We start from the raw sequence: 19,814 nt of genomic DNA, 5'->3' as shown, positions 1-19,814 counted from the left end.
GTCTGCTTTCCATGTCAGCGTTAATATCGCTCACTGTTCCTGAATCCCAATGGCAGGGGAGAATATGCGGGAAGCGAGGGAACAGGGTGGCTGCTGACCTTTTCCAAGAAGTAGGGGTGATAAGACGAGGGCACTGTTGCAGTTTTTAAAGGCAACAGAATTGGATAAGCGACTGTAGCCGGAACAGATGTTTATAGTGCTGCAAGTGCTACTGAGCTGCGCGGTGACAGTATGCGGTGACAGTGACCGACTGTGATTGTATGTCTGTGCTCCTTTCTTTCTTTATCTCTACTTTGTTATCACTTTACTTCCCCCTTCCCTCTCTCCTCAGCGTAGAGTAGCAAACCGGATCTTCCCCTCTGGTTAACCTCCCTGCCTTTCCCCTTTCCTCCCTCTCTCTCTCTCTAGGGGTGATAAGTTCTTGTCCTGTTGAAGCCGCATTGCGAATTTTTCTTAGTAATCACGTACGAGCGAAAAAAGCAAAAAAGAAAAAGAAAAGAAGACAAAGATGAAAGAAAAACATTTGCTTCGTGGGCTTTGCAAACGAACATTTTGCATCATGACCCTATCAGAATGCGGCCGCTGCCAATGGCAGTCGAACCCGCGACATCGTGCTGAGCAACAGAACGCTTCAGCCGTTAGTGGACCGCAGAACTGGTATAAAAGGGAACGCCAATTGCTTGAAAGCGCAAGCTTCCTCTGTCGAGATGCGATCGACTGTTTCGGTTGCCTTACATCTATTTCCGCGTCTCGAGTAAAGATAAGCCATGGGCACTTATTGAACTTGAGTGCTCGCAGAATTGCTCCAAGAATACGACAAACAGCGGCACTGCTTATTACAGCGACGAGAAAGCGAAAAGGCAAAAACAGATCAAACAGAAATCAAACACGTCAGACCTGCGAATCCTGGCCAGAATCATTTTAGCGCTGCTTGAACAACGGCAGGAAGCAAGCCGAAGAAATGCGAGAGCGGAGCACTGTGCGCGTACATTTATTCACGTTCGTTCTTTTTTTTTTTTAAACCATGGAAACGGAAGCAAATAGCAGAAAGCAGGGAGTAAATCTGGCGGCTGCTTTGGGTGCTGGATATCCTCATCCGCGGTGCGAAATCAAATTCCGCCTGGCCAACCCGCGTGGAAAACCGCGATATGCAAAACATTTGCGCGCGTTGGGCAGTCGAGGCAAGAACGATAAATTCTTTGCACAAGCGTCGTTCTCGCGCACGCTGCACGAAGTGAGGAAAGAATTGAAAAAGAAAAAAGCAAAGAAAGAAAGAAAGAAAGAATAGCAGGTCCCTGTTGGCACAGATGGCGCGTGGTTTCGTCCCTGGAGGACCACAGTTCGCTGGTCCGTTATGAAAATATGCGAGGAAAATCCCCGAACGGTGGCGCGCCTTTTCGTTGCTTCTTTTTAGCGGGCGATACTTACACTTTCTGAAATACTTTTCGCGGTCTGTCGCGTTTAGAAATACTGATCTGCCGGTTAGTTCGGTGCAGCGCGCAATTGACTGTAGGAAGTGCCGAGCGTTGCGAATGAAAGCATCGGCACAAGTTCGCCGTTTAATTATATTCTTCTATATCTGCATGTTCTTCAATATATTCCTGCACCCACACGACACCGGCATATGCGATTGCCTGATTAGTTGATCCTACTTGTTTCATTTGTGAATACATTGGTCGATGGGATTTAGTGCCCTGATTTGACAGGTGGTCTTGAGAGACGCCACTGTAGAGGGCTGCGGATTAAGTTTGAGAACGGGGAGTTCCTTGACGCGAGAGTTAAACCGCCCCACATGAGCGTTCTAGCATTCCGCCTTCAATGAAATGCGGTCTTCGCGGTACGGTATCGAACCCGCTACCTCGTCCTCAGCGCCTGGCGCGGCTGAAATAGTCATTAAAATCAAGTTACCTACGCTGTCTTTCTAGCGAGCTATCTCTGCCCGGAATTAGTTTAGAACTTTTGATGCAAAGGGGAATAAACGTTCGATAAGCGGTCTTGCTGAAATAACAGCGCAACCATACAACGTCCAAGTTGTACAATAACGTCACTGGTTTTATATGTTGAGCCATCTGCGGGGACTGTAGGTCTTGTTTCCGGGCCATACGTGCCTTACTTGACTAGTATTGCGGTTTCGGACAATGGGAATTTTTTTTTTTTAGACCGTTAGAATCGAGTGTGCTTCCCCTGTTCCCTTTTTCCCCATCGTCATTAAGCTCGCTAGAGGAATGCACTTCAGGCAAAGCCATCTGTACCACCCCCCTCCCGCCCCCACCTCTATTTTCTCCACCTTATTTAATTGGCATTAATAATAAATGATTTTGGCGCGCCCAATACAGCACTGGCAGAGCTCGTTGGCTCATGAACAAGTGCACTTGTACTGTTTACACACTTAGGCAAGTGGTACGTATAAAGCAGAACGTACGTAACAGGTAATGCACACACAACGGGCCTTAAAATACAACCATACCTGCCAACCTATAAACTTTACGATTCATACCTACAGGCGAGGGGGTTGGTTCAAGGAGGAAGCAACACAAAAACTTTTTTTTTTGAGCTTGCCCTCAGTACACCTCTTTTCAGAGATACCTGCACACTCGAGTAACGAGGATTTTAACTTTAGACGCAGCACACCGAGCAGCAGCCAATGTAGGACAGCAAATGGTGACAAGAAACGAACTTTTTTTTTTTTCTACAACACAGCGACTTTTTCAATGACTTAGCTGTTGCCAATTTCATCTACTTCAGGAACTTGTTTGTGTAAACTTCCTCGAGGCAAGAACCCCTCTTGCATCCACTCACCATCCGGAGCGTTGCAGCGGAAGGTAGGCGCATCGACGAGCAAAACCTTTTCACAAACACGATTACGTTTTCGTAAAACTTGACGCAACTGTCGTAAAATCGATAAAGAAAGAAGGCTTTCTCAGACTAACAGCGTTGTTGTACATAGGTAACGGCATAACACATGACAAGCATAATACAATACAAATTTCGAAAAATATATGAACAAAACAGCTCTTCACCGATACTATCATTTATGATGATTGTATAGTGTACACGCACCTATTTACACCGGACCTGGCCCTTGCGCCACTAAACAATACACATTCATTCATTCTATTTACACCGGCCTCAAGAAATGTTTTCAAGCCTAATGGAGCGCATGTTTGCACGGCGCTTCTATAAGTATCGAATGTCTCCGATCTAATGTCGTTATTGACTATATTACTCCTACTTATTCCTAATTCTTTTTTATGTCTCTCATTACCGGTTTTTTTTTTAATTTTGTTACTTCCTATATGCTCTCGTGGTCACGTGCGACGCTCTTTACGTTTCCAAGTGACAATAGCATCACTGAGAGACCACAAAGTTTGTACCCCCGACCACGTCCTCACTGTAGCTGTTTTCCCCTTTATTCCAGCCGTGTTTGGTATCTTCGGGAGCTCTCTGACAGCCCGCAGTGGCGAAGGGTCGGAAACCATACTGCTCCTGGACGACAAAGGGTAAGGCCGTTTATTTATTTTATTTGGGAGATTTGGCGCAAGACACATATAGTAAAAAAATTAACAGAAAGGGCAATAAATAGATGCATGGAGCCGTGAGTGATTCATGCACTTCAGCACATAGGACTCCACGTCCCGTTATTTCACATTTCATATGATTCGTATCATCCTGAAAGCCACACAGAACCATCGATGAATGGCTGAAATTCTCTTTGTGCCAAACGCGTTTCAGACTCAGACTCGGAAGATTAGACAAGAAGATCAGAATCATCCATTACTGCAACTGTAGCTTATAAACCCCAAAACTGTTATTCACTTCGTGCTTCCTGTCTGTTATGACACCGTCAGGTCACGTCCTTGTTCTCAACTTCACCCTCGCGTTATGGAAAGGGAAAAAAAATTCAAGGAGAACCCGTCCACGGTGACTATCCAAGCAGTATTCGAACAGCCGAAACGCGACATGTACAAAGCGCGCCCGGCTTCTCTCACGCGCTTCCCTGTCGACGCGCGGCGCCATCCGGCGGCACCACCAGTGAAGTCCGCGCATACGAAGCGGTTACATACATAGTGGCCCAAGCTGACGTCAAGAAGGTTCATTGAAGAGTAGCACATACCCAGAGGCATCAGTGACACAACGAGCTTCAAAGAGCGTCAATGAGCGTCAATGAGCGTCAATGAACGTCAAAGAGCGTCAATGAGCGTCAAAGAGCTTCACTGAAGAGCAGCGTGCCCTGTGGCACATGCCCGCGGAAACGGATAACATGTTTAGACTATTGGGAATCGGCCCAAATGTTTTGTCTAGATTCGTGGCCGGAAAGAAACTGATCTTGCAATGTCAAGAGTGCTGTTCGCTATATAATAAAGCTTTGCCCACAACCGCCACTTGGGACAGATATCGTGTTCCTGCGAAAATAACAAATTTAGAGCCGGATACTCTCACAGTTGTTCATAGCGTTGCTGTAGAGTACGGCAATTTATGCAGCGTCTTAGTTACGCCGCAATGATTATCAAAGGGATGGCGTGAGCGCGTGCAATTCGGAGGTCAGTAATACCGTACAGGACAGAAAAAAACGTAGTGTGCATCGCATTAACGAGCCAGATAACATTATTGGTGCGTACAAGAATGAATTTACGATCACGCGCCTTCAGGTAGCTCGTCAAAGGTTGATAAACATCTTTGCAACACGCCAAAAAATTAAAGAAAGGAAAGAAAGAAAGTAACGCGGAATAAGCCGGCTGGGACAATTAACCTACAAGACGGCTCAGCTCAATACATGCTTGCGCGGTGGCACAGCAGAGTGCTCAGGGGCATTAATTGCTGCTAGCCTAATTCCAGAAAGGGACATCACAGAAAGAGCGGTAGAGAGAAACACTAGGAAGCAAGCGATACAACGGTAGCGTGCAAAATATGCCAGTCGATGGCCCGTGGCAACGTCGAAAAGAGCGAGAAAGGCGAGATCGCGCTAGAACGCGAAGGGGAGCGGCTCACTACACTTTGCTTGTCGCTGTCTGAGCCCCACTGGTCCGGTTGTGCCTGACAGCGGAACATGTTTGCTCTTTGTTTTCAATTCTGCGCATACACGCGGTGTAATTGACGTAGCAGAGCGTTGATGCCTTTACTGGTTGGCAAAATATGACACTTATTCATTGTTTCTCGTCCACTACTGTTTGCCGTCGTGTTGTCCTGTTGGTCATTCTTTTTTCTTAACGCGAATAGCTAGCTCTTTCGGTCGTTTTTGCGGTTGTTCGGATTTAGCAAGAAAAACGTTCGTTCGCTAGCTATCTTGCTCATTCTTTCTCTCACTCTCTCTTTCGTTGGTTCTTTCGGGCTCTTCGCTTACATTGGCAATAATTGTCGATGGTTTTTCTGCGCAATGTTTCTTTCTTTGGTTGGGTGGGCGTGCCATCGCGCGAGCAATAATTTAGGGACCACAGTAACAGCGAAAATTTCGGTATTCTAGCAGTACGGTTGAGCACGACGTCTAGAAAAAGTGCAAACCATTGCGCACTATGTTTCGTTCTTGTGCTTCAATATGAAATGTGGCGAGTAATAATCGCTAGGCGAGTTAGCCAAAGCAGGTTCTCGGTGAGGCATGTGCGTGCTTAATTATTTTTATTCGCAACGGTTGTAAATTACGGTCACCGCAGCGAGAATAGTGGAACGCCTGCAGGCGCCACGACTGTACGTTCTCAGACGTTAAAAGAAGACTGGAAAAAAATATGTCGAGCAGTATTTTGGTGCTACAATACCATGTAAAGCACTTTTCATCATAAGAGGAGCGTTTTTCGGTTAGGGAAGAAATGAGGCAGGAATGACAGACGTACGGTAACGCAACCTCGAAGTTTCCGCACCAGTTCGGGGTGACAACCAATGATTTCGGCGGCGTATGCTCGGGCCTACTTATATATTTGTTATCAGTAAAAACTGATTACATTGCAAGAGAAATATAGAGATAGGAGGGAGAGAAAAGGCAGAGAGGTCAACCAGATCAACGTCCGTGTTTGCTACCCTAAACTGGGCGGGTAAGGGAGATGCAAGTACAAAAAGAAAAAGACAAAAAAAAAACGAAAAGAAAACACTTTGGATTCGTAGCATCACAGTGACGCGTCGACCGTGCGGTTGTGGCAAGAAATTGAGAAATACGTAACTTCGGCCAACTTCTCTTGTGCTATATCACCGTGAAACTGACAAAAATAGACTTGAGAAAGAATACTTCATAGTCTAAATTGATTTAGCGAGGCTCTTTACGTCCCTTTACGAGAGGTGGTGTTCCTTTAAGGCGTAACGATTCACGTACTTTCCAAATTGCGTGTCAGGAAGGAAGGAAGGAAGGAAAAAGTGGAGAAGGAAAGGCAGGGAGGTTAACCAGTTTAGCTTAACCGATTTTGCTACCCTACACATGGGAGCGGGAATGAAAGATGGAGAGGAGAGAAGAATTCTAATTGTCACAAAGCTTCTGCTATGCAATGAAAAGCGCCAATGATAGTGAGAGAGCATAAGGAGCGCTTAAGCAGCAAGCCTGCCTCACATCGCGACGTCATGCTGCTGCCGCTTACACGCGTTGCGGGGCTGGAAGGCTTTAAAGAAGGATACCGAATAGCGGCGCTAGCTCGCTTTAATAATGGCAGGCTCGCACGCGCGCGCGCGTCGGGCACAAGATGCGCCCAAGAACCGCTCGCGTAAAGATGACCTAATTGCAGATGACGCGGGCGCACCGCGCAAGGACCGTCGAAAGCAGCAACCAGCAAGCACGCCAGCGAGGACGACGATGCTCCAGGGAAGAGGGAAAGGGGGGAAAAGGGGGGGGGGGGAGAACATCCGGTGCACTCCAAGCTGGCGACCCCTGGCGGTGAGAAAAGGAGGAGATTATAAGAAACACTCTCAAAAACGAGAAGAACGGAGAACGTTACAATCGGCGCACGGGCCTGCCTGGCTCCCTGCCCCGTCTTGGCGTTCGCGATGCCTGCGGGAATGCTCGGAATTCGGGGCAGGGCTGAACATCGAATCCCTTTGCGCCGTGCCATGTCGTCTCTTCCTCTCTCTCTACCACCTCTCTCTCTCTCATCGCTGTCGGCGCGTGGCGTTCGAGCGGTTCTCTCTTTGCTCTCCCAGTCGTGTGCCCGGGAGCGACGTGAGAGCCGACGCTCGCGTTCGTAGCGTGCTCTCTTCAGCGACGGGAGCCGTATGGAGCAAGAAGAAAGGATGAGGAGGGGGAGGGGTTGCTATCCTGTCACGGCCGGCGTGCAGCCAGGCAGCGCCGGAGGCTACGCTGCCTTTCCGCCCGCCGCTTCGAAGCGGCTAGACAGCCTCGTATATTATATCCCTCGCCGTGCCCCCGCCGGTATTAATAACGCGCTCATCGTGTACTCTCGTGCGCGCCCTGGTCGCTGTCACGTGATGACGGTGCGCTTGTCAGGGATACGTCAAGGGGGAGTTTAACCTCTTCCCCGTCGTGTTCCAGCTCCGGGGCGCATGCAAAACGTGCCCCACTTCGCCCCGTTCGTGGCGCACGCGTGGTGCCTCGCGGTCGCAATGTTTGTTTTGCCCGGATTCCTGTACGGTGTTTGCCGCTCGCCGCGTCGGTGATGACGTGCTGCGAGAGGCCGGCCAGGCCGCGCGTCGAGGAAAGACGATCGTGCGCAGAATGCTTCTTTGTATTTATCCGCGCGAGTTCTGGGCCTAGCCCGTGGCACCCACCGCCTGGGATGAGGGGGCAATCATCGTCTAGTAGAAGACGTAGCCCAACGTGTCGTGCGCAGCAGCGTGCGCTTGAAAAGGAAGCTGCGTTATTTGTCCTTTTCTTTTTTCGGGGGAGGGGGGGGGGGGGGAGCCGGTAGCATCGTGTTGAGCGTCAGCAGCAAACGGCTGCCGCGTTCTGGGTTTCCCAACGTCGTGTCTCGATGCCCATCCAAGGGGAGCAAAGTGAGGTAGCATAAAACGGAGATATAAAATAACTTACATTGCTGGGTTGCTCCTTCGGCGAGTAATTTGCAATTCCTCGCCGGAGAAGCGTTGACTATTAGCAGCTGTCCTCGTCTCGGTGGGCGGTGTTCTCCTCGCATTTGTGGAATGAAGCTAAACGTGATACTGCTATGGACAAAATGTGATTTCGCGTTCGTGCGTAAACGAGCACTGCAGAAGCCTATATTCTCTCATCGTATGTAGGGTGTTGCGCCCCAATCCCCTGTGCGCATTCTTTGGGTGCTTCCCCCGAAGCAGTCCCATTCACCAGCGCCCAGACGCCGACAGGAGTGCCCGACATCGACTGTGACGGGACAGCAGCGCCTCAATAAGCAATGCGCATTCTTTGGGTGTTTCCCCACAAGGCAGCGGCACCGCTCACACGACGACAGCACGCCCGACCCCGAGTGCGACGGCCAAACAAGCGGCATACTTAGAAGCGACCGCGTTCGCTGCCCTCCATGGAGGCGGCAACGAGCGTGACTGTAGTTATGCTGCGTCTTGGAATTGGTTTATTTTCAATTCACAGATGGATGACGATGCGATAGTGGTTTGCCGAGTGACCTATGCGGTTCGTAACTGCGATATATTCAGATTTTTCCGGTGAGATGGAAAGACCAATTTGTTTGAGAAGAAAGTGTACGACGTTGATCGCTTGTTGTAGTGCGTATTCGATGTCGCCTGGAGACGCTGCATGTGCCCAGAGTGTAATGTCGTCGGCGTGTTTCGTGGAAGAAGCGCGAACGAAATCTGCTTCCAGATTGTGTCATTCTTGCTTCGAAGGTTCCACATCAGAGGCGCAGTTCTGTGAACTGTACGGCGCCTCTTATTGGCCGGAATAAGGTCACCGGTGTGGAGAAGACCTAGGGAAGAAGAACGTTTTAAAAATGGGACCTTTGGTGCAGTGGGGTGCTGAGGTGTCCGGATGTCTACAGACATGTGTGAACTCTGACTAGAATATGACGACTTGTTTCAATATGTCTGTAATGTAAAGTACACGTTTTTCTTTCGCTCCTACTCCCGGACGTACTCATCCATATGGCACGTAGGGTTTACTTGCATCAACGCTGCCCCGAGCCTCAACACGGTTTAACCAAAGAGTAAATACTAGAGAAGACGAGCTCACTTCGGCGAATTCTTTCTTCACGCTTACGCGTAACTAGGAAACGACCCTCGCTTCGGCGACAGGCAGGATCATGAGATTGAGCAATGACTCTACTTCGCCCGCTGATCGCAACTTACACACACGGTAGGCTACGCCAATCATAATGTTAGTGCCAATAGCAAAGAAATGTTAGCAATGAAGAAAGACAGATGCTTAGACAGCTGCGACCTGCTTGTCATTCACTGCACCAAGAAGTACGGCAACGATGAAAACGGCGTAACGACATTTCGTTGACTGATGTCAAACACCAAGTTTTATGCGACGCAAAGTTGAGAATGACTGTTTCGCTCAAAGCTATGTTGAACAACTACGCTTCAGTTGCCCTGGAATTAGCCCACTCTTTATCAAATGCATCAATTTTGCTTGTTTCTTGCTCTCTTCAGCCAAATAACATAAATTTATGTCGCGTCATTTATGTTGCGTCGTCGTAGCGGCTGCCCTCATTGTTGCAGACAGAACAGTAATGATTTCCCACAAGCAATCTAAATATAAGCTCAAGATGCAGTCGATTCCCGTAAGCCAGACCTTTGGTTAAGTCGAGTTTCAGCCCAACTTGGACAAAACGTAAACGTCCGAAAGAAAAAAAAGAAGAACGCACATTGCTACCCAAGGAGACAGAGCGTAAACTTTATTTTCAAATCAATAAGACTCGAGTCCGGCGTCTTTTTAGTGGGTCTGGGCACCCGCCGCGGACGCGGTTCCGAGACGTTGTCTCGAAGCGGCTTCCTCGGCTCGCTGGACGCTGGGCTGCTACCCAACGAAAACTCGTTTATTTCGAGCAGGAAAGCATGCCGCTTCAGTTAATTCGCCCCTGCCCCGTCACGCGCGTAGCGGTTACTAAAAGCTCGAAAAAAAAAAGAAAGAAGTTCAGCAGATGATGCTACTGCTTCCTTATGCGTGAAGCCGTTTTAGGTAAGTTATTTTGTTTTTTGTTTTTCATCTTTTAGTGGACGATGTTCCTTTCACCCGTAAAGCCATTCTTTCGCGCTTGTTTCCTGTTGTGTCACGCTGAATGAGCTTTTAAACATGTCTGCTATCTTCGACTCATGGTGGTTGAGTAGCGCTTCAAGAGCAGGAAACGAATATACATTACTGGCTACTTCAAGCAATAAAAAAGAATTAATTAATTTGGCCGCCGTTTGTTAATTCGACTAAAATCTTGTGGTCCCACAAGAGTCGAATTACCCAGAGTCGACTGTATTGGAATGACGAATCTATCAGCAATATTTTATATACCACTACTATTGTTGTAGTATAGAAACGAGTGGGTCAAACCCAAAAGGGGCACACCAGAATTATTCCTTTCGCTCTATTCCGTTCCTTTCTTATCTCATCAGCCCCTTAATTACGGCCGGCTGACCCTGGCGATAGCACAGAGGAAGCGCTACTCGGGCCATTCACGAAACACGATAACGAAAAAAAAAATTTGTATAGAATGGTTACGTTATCCTCGGTCTCTATCAAGGCATGCGCGCGAGCACCACTGGTCCAGGGGCTGGGTGACGTCACCTCGGCAGCGTCACAATTCTCATTTGCTTGCACCTCTTATCACCGTGCTGTCGTCTTCTGAGCAACACAGGCGAGGCGGTTCAAGAGCGCCGGCCGCAGCTGCTTTCGTAACCGGGCGTGCATCCTCATGGCACTGTCAAGGTCGCGCTCTCGCTACAAATGCATCAGCGATCATTCCACGAATCTGACACTGCAGCGCTGCTAGCATTAGGACGTCGAGGCAGAGTCGTTTCTTTCTTTCTTTTACATAGAATGAGTATGAGCCGGGCAAGTGAAATTTACTGACATGCACCAACCTGTTTGTAATATTGGTTCCGAACACGCAGACGGTGTTTCGTGCGCCGCGATTTGCTAGCAGTATAAGATATGCGGATGATCGGTGGAAAATATTTTCCTAAGTTTAGATCGCTTAAAGAACACCAAAGTCGGTGACTCGGTAACTGTGCGCTATAACGTCGAGGCCCCACTCGCGCCTTGCCGAGCGCTTCGAAAGCTGCTATGACGTTACATATTTTACGCCGTTAACGACCGCCGCGAACCTGCTGAGCAAAGAAGCTTGTAGTGTAACACCTACCGAGCAATTTCACGCGACGAGGTTTTAGTAAGTGAAGCGTCTGCAGCAGTTTCTTTCGTATCTGGCGCAGCATGCCTTGGCTAGCGCAGGTACACAGCGGCAGCGAGTGCTGCACCGAACTAATATCGCGAGGACACGCTTTGCGTATGCCCCGACGTGTCGAGAGACGCTCGCGCGAGTTTTGCGCCCATAGAGATCGCCGAGCCTCTCGGGGCTGCATGGGGACGCTGCTGGCTTGCATGCACGTGCGCACTTCAACACGGAGTTGAGTGCAAACGTGCTCCGCTCTTTGTTTTGTCTTTCTTTCGGGCGTCCGCACTCGAATCGCGGAACTTATATACGGTGACATCGCGCGGGCGACGAAGAGGGCCTCTTTTGTCTCTATAACTTCCGTACGTTTAGGCGCTGGCGGTGACGTTGACAGCCATTGTGCGGCATCGCGGCACGGCGTAGGCCGAACTTTGAGCCAACGCGAGCGAGGCTGCGCGATGTTTTACGCACCACTTCTCCCCACTTATAGGCGCTGTCGATGGGAAACAAGGTTGCCATTCTCTGTGCTTCGCGAGCTCGAAATCCAGTGTTTTTTTTTTCTTTCTTTTTTTTTTTTTTTTAAGAAAGCATCCTCTTGCTGCTAACGGCGCTTGACTGTGAAGAGTGATCGTTGTAGATTATGTGTGGTGTAGAGGGCCCGCGCGAACCTAGCACTAATTAGAGTTCCTGCTTTGCCTGCTGGGCTGCTTGCTGTTCGGCAAACCTTCTGCACGGTGTGTGTTGTGAATGCCGCCGCGGACCTACGCAAAATTTGTCGCTGCTCGTCGTGCTGGTCTCTCTCTCTCTCTCTCTCTGCAAAGACTGTGGTGCTTCTGTTGAATGGTGGGCTTGGCTGAGAAGTGCGGCGGGTGTCTTTCGATCGAACACCACCGGCAACGATGGTGGGGACACATCGTGGCACTACGCCTAACCAAAGCGCGCTTCCAGAAGGACAAGGAACGAGAACTTCTTTCTCGAGTTTGCCCGACCTCAAAAGCTCCCCAGAGGAAGATCTGGATAAATTTTGCTGGGGAATCTGGCTCCTAAATGTGCCTTTGCCTAGGCGCTATGGAGGACGACCCTTTTTTGTTCTGTTTAACGGCCGCTCAAACTTCTGTCCAAACGGGATTATAGCGGCCGATACAGAGTCTGAGAACGAACGAAGCGTCAGTTCTTTTCCCGTCAATGGTTGGCCCGTGTCAGTGGAGTTCACGTAACCTAAGGTTTGTCCCCTTAGACCTTCCTTCTCGCGTTTGCCGACAAGGCTCGGAAAAGCGCGGGAGAGTACGTCTCGTGGACAAGGCTTGACGACGAGATTGACCTCCACGTTCTAGAACGTTTCTCCTTTCAACAAAGTGGATAGTAGCGCCGCCCTATCAATTGCAATGATCACTGCGCTTTACTGATACCCTACCATTCAAGGCGAACATAGCCAGTGTGCGCATGCGTACTTCTGCTAGTTCGCATTGCTCATCTTTCTGTCTTTAAAGCTTGTGTCTACGTCTTCAGTGCAGGCTGGATGCTATGTATCTGCTGCTTGTCTGTTGTGCTCGTCTCTGGTGTGGTGTCTTCTATTCAACGGTGACGCATTTCGTTTTTTCTTTCATTTTTTTCCCTTGCAGCTGCCCCGTGGAGCCTGCCGTATTCCAAGGCTTCGAGCGAGCTCCGGGCTCAAAGTCACTCATGGCCCCGTTCCAAGCGTTCCGCTTTGCGTCAGACAGTACTGTCAAGTTCCAGATGACCGTGTCCTTTTGCCTGGACGTCTGCCCACCGGTACGTCTTTTCTTTGCTTATCTGCAAACTACATTCACTCGTCTTGTTTAGCCGATGAATTGATCGGTCACTATATAAACGTCTCAGCCACTCATTCGTTTATTCATTCATCATTCACCCGGTCAGACAGCCAGTACTTATTGTCCTGACCGCGCATACTCCCAGTATAAGCAAGAAGGCGTGTCAACCAAAGTCGACGAGAAAGAAGACAAGGTCAACGTACATTATATGTACTCATATATGAAAAAACAAGGGTAATTTAACATGATGGCAAGGGGCATAACTGTATACTGTTCCGTTACTTGCTTTATTTTGTTCGTTGGATACATTTTATTCCCCGACCCTCTACATCTTTCATTAATGTCGAGCTTTTTCATTCGCTGTTCTTTTTCCTGTTTTCTTTTCTTTCTTTTTTTTTCTTTGCGCGCGCACGCGTGTACGTCGACGTTGTCTTCATTCGCGTCGACATTGGTTGACAAGTCATTTTTTTTTATCACAATAAATCCAGGTGGTCTGATCACGGAGATAGTGCAGTCTATGGTACAATTCGGTTAATTTTAAACTATACTGGCGCTAATTACGCTCGTACCGTTAACGTTATCTACTCTGAGACTAATTTTCGCTGGTTCTTTCGCCGAGACCTACATTTTCATAGTTTTCCTACTCACTATACGACGCTCTCTATCTTTTTCCGTAGTATACAATAAGAGGCCAAATGATAACCCACATCCAAGGTACGCCAAACCCTTGCGAAGTCGCCAAAGAATACCTTGCAGTGATAACACGAATCAACAACACCAGCAATAAACGAGTGCACAGATGTTCTGGAAGTGTGCGCTTCGCGTGTTGCCGAGATATCGCACCCTCACTATGCGTAGGCTATACGTTTGATTTATGTCGCTTTCTTATTCCTCCGATATTTTTTTTGCTTCCCTGCTTACGCTCTTTCGGTCTGTCTTTACCTTCTTAGCCGATTCATTCTTTTATGTTTAGAATAACCGGTCCCTCGGCAGCCATTTCGGCGCTCTTCCCAGGATCTCGTCGTTCAATGAAACAACGACGACGGAGGGGTAGCGCAGCATTCTACGTTTTATTCACGACGCGATTTCGCTATTCTCTCTCCCTCATCACCCTCACATTCCTCTCTCTCTCTCTCTCCCCCTCGTTTGCCCTCACAGCCCAAATGTCCAGGCGGCGGCGGCACGGAGGACCAGCAACAGATGCAGCACCAGCAGCACCTGTCGACCGAAAGCCGCGCCGGCCGCAGACGTCGTTCGGCCAGCGCCGACACGCACGCGCTGGACCTTCAGACCGGTGACGTGGTCACTGACGTCACCATGGAGACGGCGCTGTTCGTCGTCCACAACCTGACGCCCTCGCCGCAGGCCTCCTCCGACACCGAGCACGCTGGGAGGGACGCCAGAGGTGAGCCTTCCGTCCAGGGTCGGCGAAGAGGGTCTTCACCGCATCACGAGCCTTTTTTTCGGAAGCCCGCCGCCGCGATCGCGGCGCCCCCAACCGTCGGCGCTGGTCACGTGACTGAAAGGCTAACTGTGACCACCGTGCGTTAGTAAGGCAGGCTCTTTTCGTTTCTGTTGAATAAACGTCGATGCCACAAGACAATGGTCTAATTCATTGGCGCCGCTGATTTCGGTGCAGATATTCCTTACAAGTTTAGATTCAGAGGCTGTACAGACGAGCTTGCCTCTCTTTTCACTGAACTTTTCCTGCGTGTAACATGCGATTTAATTTAGAAGCGTTGAGTAAAAATACAATACCACTAGTTAAACTACAAACACTTTGTGGAACGTTACCCAACTCTTGAAACTACCTGCAGGAAATACATATGCCTCACTTGGGAATTTCTACATGTCTTGTTAAGGGTCTAAGACATACATTCTTGTAAAAAGAAAAAAAAATACAGCATACCTTTTGCCCCCATGATAGCTGTCATGGATAGACTAAATGTATAATGCGGCAATACTTTTCAATAAAATGGAAGCTTGCACGGGCCTAGAATCGCCTGTAGTATCGGTATAAACTATAACCAAATCACTTGGCCTGTCCTTGAACATAAAACCGCTTCATGTGCAGAAATGCTGCCCCAAGACTGCAAGTGCTTGAAATTCCGTTCAAGCCACTGCGAAAGGATGACCACATATTCGTGTACTTGCTACGTGAACTGGTTCAAGACAGGAGCGGGAGAAGGCGCTCTTTTCTTTCTTGCTGATTTAATGCATGAAAGATATTCGTAAGTAAATAAAGAAAAGTCATTAAATGTCACAGGAACAGTAGAAGGCCTCAAGAAAAATTACAATTCATAGTAAATCTTGCTCAGGCGATTCATTATTCTCGTCACTGCAGCCGTTGAGAGTAAGAGATTTGCTTTTTTAATCGCCGCAAGCATGAAAGGCAGTTTGCGCGTCGTAGTTTCGTGCCGTTTGCATAGCGGATTAGCGTAAGCAGGTCATCGCTTAAGTGCGCATAGCTGAGCGTAAACAGAAAACAGCGCAACTACTTTTCTTTTTTACCGCGCCACGATTGTGCAGTACAGCGGCAACAGTTCTCTCGTGTAGTAGTACTGTGTATCCTTTGCGCAGGTGCTGCAGGTTAGCGCAGTATCAATAATGAGGACCTGCAGAAGTTCATTCGCTCGCAATCGTCGCTCATTAGCTGTTTGTTGTGCGCTCATCCGCAATTTTCGCATTTTCTTTTTTCCCGGTAACCTTAGCGACCACGTCAGGCGTTGCTCCGTGCTCACCGGACCGGCGTGAGATTGCGGATTACATTTTTCAAGTTTACACGCTTAGTAATTAAGTACGAACGACACTTTACTAAGCCTTCGGGCACTCGCGACGAAGAGACGAAACCTACAGAGAATGAAAACATGTGGTAGAAACGCACGGATGGTATTAGTGCTTACGGAGCATGCAAAATAAGTACGCGCTCATTAACTTCGATGTGGCGATATCACCACCGGCAACAGACGTCGGAGGTTAACGGTGGACATGACGAACCTTCAATGGTGCCTCTATTCTCCAACCCTATGAGTATAAATGAGTGCTGATACTAACAAAAAAAGTTAGAACGAAGAGACAGATGCGCTCGGAAGCCGCTGCTCTACAAGCCGGATTAAGCAATGAGGTAGCTTGTTCTATCTAAACACTTCGAAAAGCGTTGCCTTCATTAAATAGCGAACAACAGCACCTTGTCTTTTCTAACTAGTTCCTAACTAGCAGCCGCATTCCGTCATAATTTGTCTGCCAGTTAGAGTTCAACCCCCACAATCATAAAACATAACGTCCAGGAAAGAAAAAAGAAGAAAAAATATCGGTTAACATCGCCCAGTACTGTCGATATCCATGCGCACTTCTGATGCAAAGGCCAGCTGCCAGGCCCATTCACGAAGAACGTGGCGGACAGCAGTGCTCCAAAAAGGTTTCGCTGCTTAGCTCTTTCGAAAATGTCGTCAAGAAAATTTAGGCGTGTATATGCAAAGCCTCGAGTGTGTTTGTCCCATCGAAAAAATAATAAATAAATCACCAGAATTACAATAAATAAAAAATAACATCGATAACAAAAGGCGATTTCTTCCCCTTTTCTATGAACTATCGATTTCAGACCGAATGGATGGTAACATTTATTCAATTATTGTATGAGCGCATTAGGGGCTTCGCTTAATTTATTACCTTTTTTATTTTTCCTGCAGAACTTGGAAGTCAATGAGGCGGATGATCTGGAATAATGCACGCATTTCCCGCAATCTCCGTAAGAGGTAGTAGCGTCGGAACTGGAGTTTTTTTTTAGTACGGTCATGTATATAACGAAAAAAAAAAAATGTGCAACAAGTATAAACCTGGCACAGGGTTTCTAACCGAGCTTTCTTTTGCACTATAATGAATCCACATGACGATGGTACACTTGACCAGTTGACTGGTACCACTTGACTGGTACACTTGACTTAAATTCACTTGACTGGTACACTGACAAACTTGTCATCCACCAGGCAGTAGCACAGAGCTACTAAGCTAACCACAATTCAGCAGTTGTAGTAATCAAATATTGTCGTATTATAGATATGGCGTATTAAAGAAAAGCAAGAAATCTAAACAACACATGGCACAGCGGTAGAGCGCCGAAAACTATGTGTCCTGGTTTCGATCCGAAGACCACGGAACGAAATTTTCTTTTTCTACAGCTGCAAAACTTTTTTATCTGAAAACCCGGATTGGTTTCCCTTGCACCCGGGTACTACCAGTTTCAAGGTTTCTTTTTTTCCCCCTTTTCATGAATTCGCCTCCACATGGCGGACTTTGCCGCATGACAATGATGTAACGACCTTTCCTGGTGGTCCGTGACGGAGGAGACGTCGCCTGGATTTGCCAGTCTAGACATGTCCCTATCGTGCAAGGATACGGGGTGTCGCTTCTCGCAAATCGGACATGAATTCAACATGCACTTGTACACCAGTTTGCCGGCGTTATCGGCGTTAAACATCGGCAGGGCACTTTATGCGGGCGCCGTCGCGGTGGTCTCATAATTCGTCGCGCGTACAAGTTGCACGTTCGGTTTGTCACGAACGGGTGGAACATAAATTACCACCAACGGGCATCTCACTTGTTTTCTGAACAGGAAAGTCGGCTCCGTCAGCATTCGCACTCCGCGCTGACACACGTGACTGTGTGGTCATGGATTCGCGCGCCCTAGCGATATCACTGCTCCCTCTCATCTCGCCATCTCGCAATTAGCACGGGTGCAAGAGCTATTCGATGATGTCTAACATTTCTTGAATTATTTATTTATTTTACATCACCCCAGCCCTTAGCGACCTGCAGTGAAAAAGAAAATACAATATAGAACAATTCAAGTGCAGTAACAAATGGATATGAGACCAGAACGTCAGACATGTACAATGGTGGCTTCGCTACCAAGTCGACGAATTGTCTCGAGATGGCGACCTGTGGAGTTTTAGCAGTACACATTTGGTCAACCCAATCTTGGCGACATTACGCAAGCAACACTTTCGTAATTATACGCCGATCGCATTAGACGAACATGAGTATACATTTAGATTATAGGTAATCTGCGTAGTTTTCGCACTCTTCAAATTTAATCTTAATTTAATGGCCGGTTGGGGCGTGTCTACGAAAGTTCACCCGGGGAGACGAATCGAAATGGATGATCGATTAGCGAAATTTTCGAATGAAATACGACTGTTCAGAAAACTGTGGCTTCCAATATCAAATTAAATACCGAATATTTCCTTCAAACGAATAAAGAAATCAAGAACACACCGCTTCAGTGCGCACATAGTTCAGTGCACTAAATGTTTCGCCTGAATTGATGTAACAAATCTGCAGGCAACCTAAGGGTAAAAAGTCTTTGATCAGTTAACTAGCTGTAAAATCACTAGAAGACATAATAAAGAAATTATCGAGATCCAACGCATATGCTTGAATCCATGTGAAGCACGGTTGATTAAATGCTCTGCAACAAACGGCGACGAATACGGTTATGTCTATTTTCATCCTACGCAGCGTGTATGGGCCGCGTGTAATCTAATGTCTTGTCTATGTTTATCACCGAGAAGGTCACAACTTTAATCACGCGCAATTTTTGCGTTTACGCAATACAGCGCTCGTAAGCTATTCAGAAACACAAACGCCAAATCAGCCAGCTGCGACGCCTACGCAGCCATGTTACGAGGACGAAGGCAACGCATAGGATGCTTCCTGACGAAAGAACGGCGAAAGCAGGCCCACAGAGAAGTACCGACTCATATCTAGCCGCATTTTAGTATTCTGTACTTCTGGCCTCACAGTGGCACATAGCCGTTCAAGAGGATTGGCTAATAATGCGCACATAAGAGATCGTATATAGTGGCTTCGCTTTAAAAAGCCGCTCGTTTCGAATTCGAACTTTCGAATGTCCCCGCACGCTTAACTGAAAATTCTGGAAACCACTGACGAGAGAGAGATAGAGGTAGCCCGGGCGGTTAGTGACAAGACGAAACACGCAAGAAAGCGCCGGCAAAAGGCAGAGCCGCCGAGCTAGGAAAAGGAATGGGTAAGAGCGAGTCTCACTCTGTCGCGGGAAGGGTCATGCATTATTCAGTTCAACCAGCGCAGTGCGCTATATAGGCTTCGACCGGGAACCACCAAGACGCGCGCTCTTTCTCACCCTCCTCACCCTCGCCACCTTCGTCCGTTCCCGACGCGCAAACACACAAGCACGAACGAACGCCTACAGGCGAAGCCGCGCGAACGGTCGTCTCATTTATATCGGTTTCGCCCGTCGAGAGGGAAAACAAAAAGAAAAAGAAAGCGCGCTGGCCGAAGGAAGAAAATGGGCGAGAAAGGCGAGCCCCGAAGATTTAGATGCACTGCGGGCAGAGAAAGCATGGCCATGCTCCGCGTAACCAAAGCGGACTCCGCCATCCATCTGCAGCACCACCAACAGCGGTACCGTCTTCCAGTCCTCCGGCGTAGAGTCTTCGGAGGAGGGAAAACAAACAAACAAACGAAGGGAACATCAAATGAAAACAAAACAAAGCAGAAGATGGAGTTCAGTACGTGTATTGTCGTTTCACCACTGAGGTGTTCTACAGTTTTCTGCGCGGCCTCCTTACGTAATTTTTTGTCGTCTTTCTTTTTCCGCAATAATGACTTTAGTGGGTGCACTTCAAACGCAATTTATAGGGTTCACTAGCGACGATAGCAGTGACCGACAGCACGTATAGCACGTCATTGAGAAATGTGCGCAGAAAAAAAATAACTGAAGAAAATTTCGTAAGTTTACTCC

General features: G+C 48.0%; 1 protein-coding gene across 1 annotated transcript in view; it reads left to right on the top strand.

Moving 5' to 3' along the window:
• The window catches only part of LOC126539139 (uncharacterized), a 73,930-nt gene that overhangs the window by 45,214 nt on the left and 8,902 nt on the right, over positions 1-19,814 (top strand). The window contains exons 9-11 of the mRNA XM_072285230.1: positions 3,419-3,500; positions 12,863-13,013; positions 14,192-14,438. Of these exons, the coding sequence (XP_072141331.1) occupies positions 3,419-3,500; positions 12,863-13,013; positions 14,192-14,438 (480 nt within the window). The remainder of the gene's footprint in view (positions 1-3,418; positions 3,501-12,862; positions 13,014-14,191; positions 14,439-19,814) is intronic.

The sequence above is a fragment of the Dermacentor andersoni genome, chromosome 11 (assembly GCF_023375885.2).
Source record: "Dermacentor andersoni chromosome 11, qqDerAnde1_hic_scaffold, whole genome shotgun sequence".
In the NCBI taxonomy this organism is placed as follows: domain Eukaryota; kingdom Metazoa; phylum Arthropoda; class Arachnida; order Ixodida; family Ixodidae; genus Dermacentor; species Dermacentor andersoni.
The sequence above is the reverse complement of the archived record's forward strand: the minus strand, read 5'-3'. Positions and strand labels throughout refer to the sequence as shown.